The 12631-nt window shown below is 35.4% G+C and overlaps 1 protein-coding gene across 5 annotated transcripts in view; it reads right to left on the bottom strand.

The window, feature by feature from the left end:
- LOC128227977 (uncharacterized) overlaps window positions 1–12631 on the bottom strand; it is a 186304-nt gene that overhangs the window by 106511 nt on the left and 67162 nt on the right. The window contains exon 1 of one of the 5 annotated variants that reach the window (XM_052938976.1): window positions 10670–10844. The exons of the other annotated variants lie outside the window; for them this stretch is intronic. Coding sequence (XP_052794936.1) covers window positions 10670–10716 — 47 coding nt within the window. The 5' untranslated portion in view covers window positions 10717–10844. Of the gene's footprint in view, window positions 1–10669; window positions 10845–12631 lie in introns of those variants that run through there. 5 annotated transcript variants of the gene reach the window in all.

The following is a 12631-nucleotide window of genomic DNA, read 5'->3' as shown; positions in this document are numbered from 1 at the left end:
AGAACTACAGAGAACTAGAGATTACTAGTATGAAGTTCCTGGGTGCAAGCGTTCTTTAGTTATTGAGCTGAAACCGTTTCTTCACCTCAAGGACAGGGTGACCTTGACCTTTGACCTACCGATCTCAAAATCAATAGGAGTCATCTATTAGTCATGACCAACTAGCAGACGAAGTATGAAATTTCTGGGTACAAGCGTTCTTTAGTTATTGAGCAGAAACCATTTTTAAGCTTAATGGCACTGCCAACATATCGTTTTTTACCTGAAGGTAACCTTGACCTTACTACTACATACTAGTATGAAGTTCCTGGGTGCAAGCGTTCTTTAGTTATTGAGCTGAAACCGTTTCTTCACCTCAAGGACAGGGTGACCTTGACCTTTGACCTACTGATCTCAAAATCAATAGGAGTCATCTACTAGTCATGAACAACTAGCATACCAAGTATGAAGTTCCTGGACCCAAAGGATCTTTAGTTTTTGAGCGGAAACCGATTCTTCACCTTAAGGTCAAGGCAACCTTGACCTTTGACCTTGTGACCCCAAAATCAATAGGGGTCTTCTACTAGTCATAACCAACTAGCATACCAAGTATGAAGTTCATGGGTCTAAGTTTTCTATAGTTATTGAGCTGAAACGAAGTGTGACGTACAGACTGACTGACAGACTGACTGACGGACAGGGCATAAACAATATGTCTCCCCATGAATGGGGGAGACATAAATAAATGGTGAAAAAACTAGTTTGTTTAGATTTATGTAAAAAGGGATTCACTCATGTCATCTTGATCGAGTTTATACGGGTTAAAAACGGCAATTGATAATCGGGGTACCGTGTATCATAAAACGTTTATTTTAAATTTAAAACCCAAAACATAGATTAAAAGTTTTTTCGAGTTTTTCATGGATTGTTTTGCCTACGTCTCATAACCCCTATCATCTTATTACCAGTCATTTATGGTATATGAAAGTTTAATGTTTGAATATCATCAACATTTTTTTATTTACTTGCAACATAAAACCTTTTGCCTTTTATTATACCAAGTTTGGTCACACTATGTCAACAATTATTTGAGTCATTCAGTACTTACCATAATTCTTTTTTTAGCAACATTGACCTTGACCTAGACCATAACTCTCGGGGCCCAAAACACAATCTTAGGAAAGGTCTCTATAAACTCTTCCTATATACCACGTTTGATCACAATATGTAAACCCTTAAGTTATTCAATACCAACCCTTCTTCTATTAATAGTAACCTTGACCTTGATCCTAGGGTCCTCAAACGCATTCCCATAAAAGTCCTCCATAAACTCTTCGTATATACCAAGTTTGGTCTCTTTATGTCAAACCTAGCTTAAATTATTCTAAACATAAGGTGACTTTGACGCTGCCCTCCCACCAGCCCACCCGAACAATGACGCATGTCATTCAAATAACTTGTTTTCCCTTTATAAAAATTTGGTTAAGAATATAAAAATGTGCCTGTCAAATGAAATTAAAAGAAAAATTTAAAAAAACAAGAGCTGTCACAGTATGTGACGAATGCCCCCGAATGTGACATTGACCTATGAACAAGGTCAGTATGTGAAAAGTTAAAGATCAAACTAATACATATGGCAAGTTATTTAAAATTGCCTCAGAACATAAAAAAAAAAAATACCACCCATACTTGACAACCTACATTCTTATGTCCTTATATTCAGCATTCTATTGTGAATAAACACTAAGTGTATCTTTCACCTTAGAGGTAGGGACATGGGTCTTGCACGTGACACGTCGTCTTGTTATGTCGAACACTTGTGACAAGTTATTTTCAAATCTGTCCATACAAGAAAAGTTACAGCCCGGACATAACAACCAATACTCTGTATCCTTATATGCAGCAATCCGTTGTAAATAAACACCTAAGTATGACCATGACCTTAGAGGGAGGGACACGGTTCTTGCACATGACACCTCGTCATGATATGTCGAACACATGTGGCAAGTTATTTTAAATTCTATCCATACAAGGGAAAGTTACAGCCCGGACACGACAACCTATACTCTATGTCCTTATATGCAGCATTCCATTGTGAATAAACACTAAGTGTGACCTTGACCTAAGAGGTAGGGACACGGGTCTTGCACCCGACACGTCGTCTTGTTATGTCAAACACATGTGGCAAGTTATTTTATTATCTGTCTATACAAGGGTAAGTTACAGCCCGGACACGACATTCTATAGTCTATGACGTTATATGCAGCACTCCATTGTGAATAAACACTAAGTGTGACCTTGACCTAAGAAATAGGGACACGGGTCTTGCACGCGACACGTCGTCTTGGTATGTCAACACATGTGGCAAGTTATTTTAAAATCTGTCCATACAAGGGAAAATTACAGCCCGGACACGATAATCTATGCTCTATGTCATTATATGCAGCATTCCATTGTGAATAAACACCTAAGTGTGACCTTGACCTTAGAGGTAGGGACACGGGTCTTGCACGCAACACGTCGTCATGGTATGTCGAACACATGTGACAAGTTATTTTAAAATCTGTCCATACAAGGGAAAGTAACAGCCCGGACACGACAACCTATACTCTATGTCTTTATATGCAGCATTCCATTGTGAATAAACACTAAGTGTGACCTTGACCTAAGAGGTAGGGACACGGGTTTTGCACGAGACACGTTGTCTTGGTATGCCGAACACATGTGGCAAGTTATTTTAAAATCTGTCCATACAAGGGAAAGTTACAGCCCGGACACGACAACCTATACTCTATGTCCTTATATGCAGCACTCCATTGTGAATAAACACCTAAGTGTGACCTTGACCTTAGAGGTAGGGACACGGGTCTTGCACGCGACACATCGTCTTGGTATCTGGAACACATGTGGCAAGTTATTTTAAAATCTGTCCATACAAGGGAAAGTTACAGTCCGGACACGACAACATATACTCTATGTCCTTATATGCAGCATTCCATTGTGAATAAACACCTAAGTGTGACCTTGACCTAAGAGGTAGGGACACAGTTCTTGCACGCGACACGTCTTCTTGGTATGCCGAACACATGTGGCAAGTTATTTTAAAATCTGTCCATACAAGGGAAAGTTACAGTCCGGACATGACAACCTATACTCTATGTCCTTATATGCAGCATTCCATTGTGAATAAACACCTAAGTGTGACCTTGACCTTAGAGGTAGGGACACGGTCCTTGCATGCGACACGTCGTCTTGGTATGCTGAACACATGTGGCAAGTTATTTAAAAATCTGTCCATACAAGGGAAAGTTACAGCCCGGACACGAGTTATTGAGCCGGACACACGGACGGAAGGAAGGACAGACAGTGCGATTTTAACATGCCCACCTTCGGGGGCATAAAAATCAATCAAGAGCCATAATTTGTATTTAGGGTTAAAATTGATGTATGTGACCTTATTGTAAGATGGTTATCATTAATTGTGCAAAGTATTAAGTGCATTGAATGATGGGTATAGAAGTTTTTTTATTAAAATCCCAACTTGCCCTAAATTTTAACCTGCCCTAAAACTTTAACCTAAGTCAATCAGGGGCCTTAACTTGTATTAAGGATAATATGGAGTTATCTAACCTCATTATGTGATGGCCCTGAACAACTGTGTGAAGTATTAAGTCAATTGAATGAAGGGTATTGGACTTATAAGTGGAAATCCCAACTTGCCCTAAAACTTTAACTGGGCGCCGACACCGACGCTTGGGCGAGTAGTATAGCCCTCCTTATTCTTTGAATAGTCGAGCTAAAAAGAAAAAAATATTTTCTGACTGTTGAACATATCATTTATTTAATGGTTGATAAGAATTGTGCATGTTCTATTAGTTCTATTATACTTATCCAATGCATCATTGTCATTGAGTTTGACTGCTGCTAAAAGATAAAGTTACTGGTTAGAAACAAATTGGTTATTACTTGTCACCTCGCGCGTTTATTACTTTTGACATGTGTTGATATACATTACTTGAATAAACAAACATTTAGCACATGGCTTGCAGCCCTGAATCACTTTTTTGATCATCGTAAGTTTTGGCAAATCTGACTTCACCGTTGTCAAGGCGACTTAATCAATGGAGTTGCCTTCAGGACGAAATCTTGAATAATAAGCATACATGATGCATCAAGTGTTTAATTGGCATGTGTTTTTTTTTAAATCACATTAGGAAAAATTGAACACTGTTGTCATGAAGTGAGACAGATAAATTATATGTATTCTTCTTACAATGTCTGATGACAGTTTGGTATAGCTGTTTTATTGTTCTGGTTAGTCTTTCAAGATTTTAAGGTTTAACTTAGTATTATTGTCAGGAAAATACTTCATTTATACTTTAGTTTCTATCTCACAATTTATTTCATTAGTAGTTCATCACTTCAATAAGCCAATCAGAGCCATTTATTTTGCACACTCTATAAATTCATTTATTAATTTGTCCTTGATGTCATACTGAATCTTCTTACCCGATTTTTAATGATTTAAGGAGATGTGTCACTGTTTAATTTGAAATACATGAACTTAATAACCAATAATTTTATATTTTCAAGCATCAGCAGCCCTAAGAGCTAGCTTATAGTTCAACTAAATTGACCTATTGTTTTCATTACAAAATAACCAATAATTATATATTTTCAAGCATCAGCAGCCCTAAGAGCTAGCTTACAGTTCAACTAAATTGACCTATTGTTTTCATTACAATAACAAACTTCTATAATAACACTAGTCACTATCCTATATTCTGAATGTGTTTTGGTGCTTACTATCTTTAAAAACATATAAGAAAAGAATAGAATCCAAGGCTATTAACACAGTATTTTTAACTAGAGCTGTCACAGAAGTGATGAATACCCTCAAATGCTGCCTGGACACAAGAATGGCAAACTATTTCTTTGAAAGCCATAACTCTGACTTTATGGTACACTGCATTTCCACTCATCATGCTTGACCAAAGTATGTTGTATAATTAAAATTCATTGAGTAATTTAGAAGTTATGTTGCTGACAAGAAAAAGTAACAAAGGACTATAACTCTATCATTAGCTGAAATAGAAGTGGTTCTTCTTGTACACAGGAATTTCTCTCATTATGCTTTACCATTATACAATGTTTAATTAAATTCCATCCATTTGTTTTCAAGTTATTCTCCGACCAAGAAAAAGACTAACAAATGGCAATAAATTTGTTATAATTACTGTTTAATGAAAATACAAAAATCAGTGTTCTGCCAAGGATTGAAAAAGATGGGGCCGAATGGCCCAGCAGTCATGAAAATTAAAGGCCATTTTCAAAAGTGAAGGGCCATGACCTTTGCAAGGGCCAAAATGAAGACTTGTAAATGAAAGTGTTTTATTTACCCATTATATACATGGTGTAACATCCACATGACATCAGCACTGTATTCTCAAATATTGGACAGAACCACAAATGAGACACAATGTTGTATGTTTATAAACAGTTTCATATGTCAATGTGTTGTTATGCTTTATAACCCTCCCCACACAGGAACATTTTCCTCTGTTTTGCATTCCTACAATGCACCAATTAAGCCTCATTGAAATTGAATTTGTTTAAATATCTCCCCCCTCTCATTTTATGACAAGCAGGTCATCCACAACCTCTGGTGATAGCCTATTCCTCTGTGAGGTTTTTACTAAGTTTTGGGCACTAAAACCCCTTTCACAGTCTGCTGTGTGTACTGGTGCAGACAGAGCTAGTTCAGCAATGGTCAGTAGGTTTGGGAATGTATCTTAATAATGTTTCTTCAGAAGAAACCACAATAATTTACAATTTAGTAAAAAAAATACACTACCCCTCGCGATTGGATAGTTACACGTATACGGATCAATGAAAATCGTTATTTTATCAAATGAACGCTGTGCTGTAAAACTTCTGAAAAAGAAATTGATTAAGTCAAAATGGCTCTTCGAAAATTCGATTAAGTCAAAACGGCTTTTCGAAAAACGGGCGCGCCGATCGGCCCATCTACAGGTATTTCGTTGCGCCATCCCGATTTTTTCTGCGCCAATGGTGCAAGGGCGCGTCCTTGGCAGAGCACTGCAAAAATACAAAATAAACTTCATTAAAAAAAATGTAAGGCCATACCAAATTGATGTTAATCATTCCGCGGATTTACCACTCCTATATTTTTGAAAATGTAAAAAACAAAAGGCACATCAGTGCCTGTGCTCCACTGGCCAAAAGGTTCAAGCAAAGACCACCTAACGAACATTTTCGTCAAGTTTCATAGAAATACAATCATCAATTTTTGAGGAGAAGTTATTTAAAAAAAAAATTTACTTTAATAGCTCTGGCTGCCATGTTGTGCAGTGGACCGAAATGATTTGGGCAATTTGAGTAAAGGAGCACCAAACAAACATTTCTGTCAAGTTTTATCGAAAAAAGGTCATCGGTTTCGACGACAAGTCGTATAAAGGTTTTTTTATTTTTTAGCTCTGGCAGCCATGGTGTGCAGTGGACTGGAACCATTTAACAAATTTTGGTTAATGACCACCCAAGGAACATTTCTGTCAAGTTTCATCAAAATCTGATCATCGGTTTCTGAGGAGAAGTGGTGTAAAGGTTTTTCCTATTTTTAGCTCTGGCTGCCATGTTGTGCAGCGGAACAGAACCATTTGGGCCATTTTGTCAAAGATTTTGTTGAGATGACCCTTGTTATTAAGTCTCATAAAGATTATGTTACAATCGTGACGCAGGCAATTTGTGGACTGACGATGTGGACTGTGGTCTTTTGCCACTCGCGACACGTTGTCGCTGTTTAAGATATAAGTTTTTCCTTTAAACTATAAATATCGACCCAAAATAATGCTTAAAAGTTAAACAATTAATAAAAATTTAATCTGAATAGATTATGAAGCAAATATCTAACCTGAACAAGAACTGACGAGATAGAATCGACTTGGTGTTTCACTTACACTTTTCGGCCATTTAAGTTACTAAAAATAGCTGTTTCATAAACTTTCAGAATGTCACTTAAACGAAAATTAATGTTCAGTCTATATATACTTTCCTATGTATAAATGTAAGGTTTTTAAATTGATCTTTTTGTGAGAACTTTATGCTTATATGTTTACTCATAAATTATTATTGTTTAAAAATTATTTAAAGATGCTATACATGAAAAATTAAGACATTATTTTTTTTTCTATTAAAGGGAGGTAATTCAGTAGTAAAATGTAATCAAAGCTATTAAAGCATGGCATTTCTTTTCTAACCATGTTGATATTATTACAGTCTATTCAAGCAAGATGCCTTTTGTTTTTACATAGTACCCATAGGTTCTGAAAAACAAGGAGCACTATTCCCAACAGAAGGATGTCACTCCCTATCACTGCATGAGCATCATAATAAAGAAATGTTTACTCAAACTGCAAGCTGCTCAATTGAAATAGGTATTTACCTCAAGCATACAGTTTTATAATGTGGCAAAATAGTCGGACTACTAGATTGTCATTCGGACTAGTAAAATATGCCATTATGCTAGTCCAACTGGCTAGTAGGTTAAAATGTTTTTCGTGAAGACTGCGGACGAGAAGTCCTTAAAGGTTTTTCTATTTTTAACTCTCGCAGCCATGTTGTGCAGCGGACCGGAACCATTTGGGCAATTTTGGTTAAAGGGCATCCCGATGAACATTTATGTAAAGTTTCATCAAAATCTGATAATCGGTTTCTGAGAAGATGTAGTTTAACGTTTTTTTCTATTCTTAGCTCTGGTGCCCATGTTGTGCAGCAGACCAGAACTGTTTGGGCTATTTTGGTTAAGGACTACCCAATTAACATTTCTGTCAAGTTTCATTGCAATACGATCATCGGTTTCTGAGGAGAAGTCGTTTAAAGGTTTTTCTATTTTTACCTCTGGGGGCCATCTTGTGCAGTGGACCGAAACCATTGAAGCAAATTTGATAAAGGACCATCCAAGGAACATTTCTGTTAAGTTTCATCAAAATCTGATCATCGGTTTCTGAGAAGATGTTCTTTAAAGGTTTTTCTATTTTTTTGCCCTGGCAGCCATGTTGTGCAGCGGACCGGAAACATTTGAGCAATTTTGGTTAAGGACCACCCAAGGAACAATTCTGTCAAGTTTCATCAAAATCTGCCTATCCGTTTCAGAGGAGATGTCGTTTAAAGATTTTGGTATTTTTAGCTGTGGCGGCCATATTGTGCAATGGACCAGAACCATTTGAGCAATTTTAATAAAGGACCACCCAAGGAACATTACTGTCAAGTTTCATCAAAATCTGCCGAACCGTTTCAGAGGAGATGTCGTTTAAAGATTTTGCTATTTTTAGCTCTGGCGGCCATATTGTGCAATGGACCGGAACCATTTGAGCAATTTTGGTAAAGGACCACCAAAGGAACATTCCTGTGAAGTTTTGTCAAAATCCGCTTATCAGTTTCAGAGGAGATGTCGTTTAAAGTAAAAGTTTACGCACGCACGCACGCACGCACGCACGCACTCACGGCGGACAATCTGTGACGACATAAGCTCCATGGCCTTCGGCCAGTGGAGCTAAAAAATTAAAAAATTGAGCGTCCACTCCTATATTTTTATCGCCACCAATCTGTTTGTGGTGATAATTTTTATAAAGGCTGAAGAAATATTCAATTTTAATTTTTTATTAATTTTTCTACGCTAATTTAAGTGTTTTTATGTAAATGGAAGTAACCGATGCACGGTGTTTTATAAATCAATCGGTTTAGCATTCAGGTTTCAATAAATTCAATCAAAATGGTGGTTTTGGGAATAAACACTGTGGTTCGGATTTTGGGAATTTAATCTTTTTTTTACAATAAATGTGTTTTGACCATGCTGAAAGTCATTCACAGTCCATCGTCTCATGCACTACAGGATCGTTAATTGAATCAATAACTTGTTTCACAATCTTTGAAAAATAAATAAGTTTTAGTTAAATTAATTGAATCATTAATGATGCAATTAAACATGTGTATCTGATACAGATGCTATAATATTTTGTTTTAAGTGATTCTTTTTGGATGGAAATCGGAATGATGAACAATGACTCAATTTAGTATTATATTTGATTCAAGTCATAACCCAACTAACCAGAATTTTACCCAATGTCGTCGATGCTGAAAAAGAAAGCTTCACTTAACAGGAACATGGTTCATTGTTTGGTCCAAATTGATGTATTAAAGTCATTTTTTATAAAATTCTGACTAAACAACAGTTTCAAACAAATATCTTTTCACAAATAGCGATATTAACACTGGTGGGGATAGACCAAAAAATAGGTAAGCCTATACTAAGTTTATCACCTTGACTTCTATTTTCTTTTACAACATAATCCGGGTTAACAAAAACGTTTCACTGACAATTACTTTTTATTTCGATATAAGCACATGCCATGAAAATCAAAACAAAATTAAGTCAAGAAATTTAAATGTATATGGAGTCTGATGTTTGATGATGCCAGTGTAAAATATGATTTTTTAAACATCCGAAATCAATCCTTATATATGAATGTCTAAATACAGTTGCAAAGATTCGGGTAGACTTAAATAAGTCCTTTCAAAGTTTTTCCTAAAAGCAGCATTATTTTTTATTATGAATGATCACCATACTTAAAATATATTTTAATTATATCAGAAATTTGGTTGATCCATATCATGTGTGTACTATAAAAACAGATGAATAAATAGTATGTATTCAGACATTTTCCATTAGAGTTTCAGTTCAAGATTCAAATCGGTTTAAAAGGCAATTATATTGAAAAAAAAATCTTGATTATATTGATTAAAAGAAAAAGAAAAGGTTTTCGCTCTTCGCTCGCTTCATGTTTTATGAAAACTGACAAAATTGTAAAATAAAATTCGCTCGGTCACTCCAATTTATTTTTGGCAAAATTCAGAGGAACGAAACATGAATTTGGTGTGGCCTAATCTACTTAAAAAAAAAAGAAAACAAAAAAGTAAATAAGAATGTTTCTTGATAGATTTGAACTGCTACCTTGAAACCCTCAAAAGATTTGTAGTCCTGTGTTTAACAACATACATGTCGGCTAAGCATTAAAATTGAAGAGTTTCCAATGGAGGTTTTCATAAGGGGTGTGCTATCTCAACATACAGGATACATGATAGGATTATGGTGCTTGTGCACTGCACTTCCTCTCATTGCCATCTATTTATATATCAAGTTGTAGTTCAAACCCATCAGTAGTTTTGAAGTAATGCTCTGGACAAGAAAAAGTAACAAAGGGCAATAACTCTTTTATTAGCTGAAATACTATTATAGTTCTTGTACACTGCACCTCCTCTCATTATGCTTTACCATTGCATGATGGTTAATTAAATTCAATCCAGTTGTTTTGAAGTTATGCTCTAGACAAGGAAAAGTAACAAAAGGCAAAAATTCTGTAATAAGCTAAAAAAGAGTTATGGTTCTTGTACACTGCACTTCCTCTCATTTTAATCTACCATCGAATAAGTTTAATTAAATTTCATCCAGTATAGTTTTCAAGTTATCATCCAAACAAGGAAAATTGCAACAGACCAACTGACCAACCCCTTTAAAATTTATAGTGGGGTAATGAAGCACATAAAAACAAAACTTCCATCACATCAATTATTAGGGGGATAAAAGATCATTGTTCAATTACAATATTTTTACCTCTTTTTCCGGTCTAGCTTCTTATAAAACGTATAGAATATTTCCATTACTCCAAGTTAAATTGCACAATTTGTAATAAGATTAAATTCCATTGAATATTAATTATTATACACTTGATAAACTTTTGCTAATTAATCCATGCTTTCAAGATAGAATTGATCCATTTTGTGCTCTTTAATTTTTTTTTAAGTATTTCTCCAATCAAGCGAATGAAATGGAATCGAAAATTCAACAACAAATGCACATCCGCTGTATGATGAAGATAAACGAAGTCATGGTAGAATATACACAGTAGAGTTTGATCTAACATGATGATATAGAAAATGGCATAAATATCTATGTAAGATATATCAAAAGAAATCCGAAATATAACAAGATAGCATCATTCCTACATACCACTGTCTTTTGTAGAATGGAGAATAGACTTTGACTGTATTTGCCATAGCTTATTTAAGGTACTTGAACCCAAAGGACCTTCAGATAATATCAGCCCCACATACTCCTGACTTTGTATTCAACTAGCACCCATTACACTGAAGGCTTTTAATTATCACAATAAAAATCTGCATTCATCGAATAAATCCTATGTCAGAACAGTATGTCCTCTGTAAATGATGATAACTCCTTCCCAAAATAATCCAAATTGAATCGCATGAATTAATGTCACAGAAAATTTGGAAAATATTCAAATTAGCACCATTTGCATCTAATAACAAAATGTTTTTTGACAATTAAAATCCTAAATAAATTTCAGTCTATTTCTTGCCCTGTTGTATACAGAAGGCAAATGTGAAGTTAAAACCATATTGAAACATTTTGTGAACTGAAAATCCTCTAAAACTCCCTCAAAGCATAAAGAGGGACATGTATGTGAAACATTCACAAAATTTCTGTCCAAAGATCATGGGTCAGTAATTTGCATGTGCGTCCCCATGATTATGGGCGGTATGAAATGGGGATACCTGTCATTTTGAGGTCTCCTTTAAATAAATATCTGCTATGTACCCAACCATGAAACTGGCTTAAAAATTGAAAAATTAAATTATTGTTTGAGACAGTCATGGCCAATCTAGTGACCTTGACAAAATTAAAATGTGTTAACTTCACCTTATAAACGACAAAGAATAACATTGGAAATTAACAAAGGTCAATAAATAAAAAATATGGCATCAAGAGTTATGGTTCTTGTGCACTGCTACAACTTCTCTGCAATGAGCTCTATCTGTGTATTAAGTTTAAAGTTAATACCTTAAAGACTTTTCAAGAAATGCTCCCGACAATAGAAATGAAAAATAACAAAGGGCAATAACTATATAAATACTGCACCCAAAGTTAGGGTTCCAGTGCACTGCACTTCTCCTCAATGGGATCTATCTGTATATTAAGTCTCAAGTTAATACCTCAAAGACTTTTCAAGAAATGCTCCAGACAAAAAAACAATGAAAAAAAACAAACAAAGGGCAATGACATTATAAATACTGCACCCAGAGTTAGGGTTTCTGTGCACTGCACTTCTCCTCAATGGGATCTATCTGTATATTAAGTTTGAAGTCAATACCTTAAAGACTTTTCAAGTTATGCTCTGGATAAAAAATAAGTATGAAAATTAACAAAGGACAATCACTTATACATGTATAATACTGCACCCAGAGTTGTGGTTCATATGCACTTCACTTCTATTCAATGAGAACTATCTGTATATGAAGTTTGAAGTTTAAAATACCTCAAAAACTTTTCAAGTTATTCTCCAGACAAGATTGCCTGGACGCACACACACATACACAAACATGAGCATGCACGCACCCACCCACCCAAATTGTGGTAAGTAATCCATCCGTTATCTAGGTCCATTTTTGAATCACTGAGATATACTAGGTTGACTATTATGGTAAGTTCCATATCCAGCAAATTTTTCCATACTTAAACTGAATTAAGGTACCGTCTCCAACAAACAATTGTAAT

Source organism: Mya arenaria, chromosome 3 (genome assembly GCF_026914265.1).
Source record: "Mya arenaria isolate MELC-2E11 chromosome 3, ASM2691426v1".
In the NCBI taxonomy this organism is placed as follows: Eukaryota; Metazoa; Mollusca; class Bivalvia; order Myida; family Myidae; genus Mya; species Mya arenaria.
Note: the sequence above shows the minus strand (reverse complement) of the source record. Positions and strands in the feature narration are given on the sequence as shown.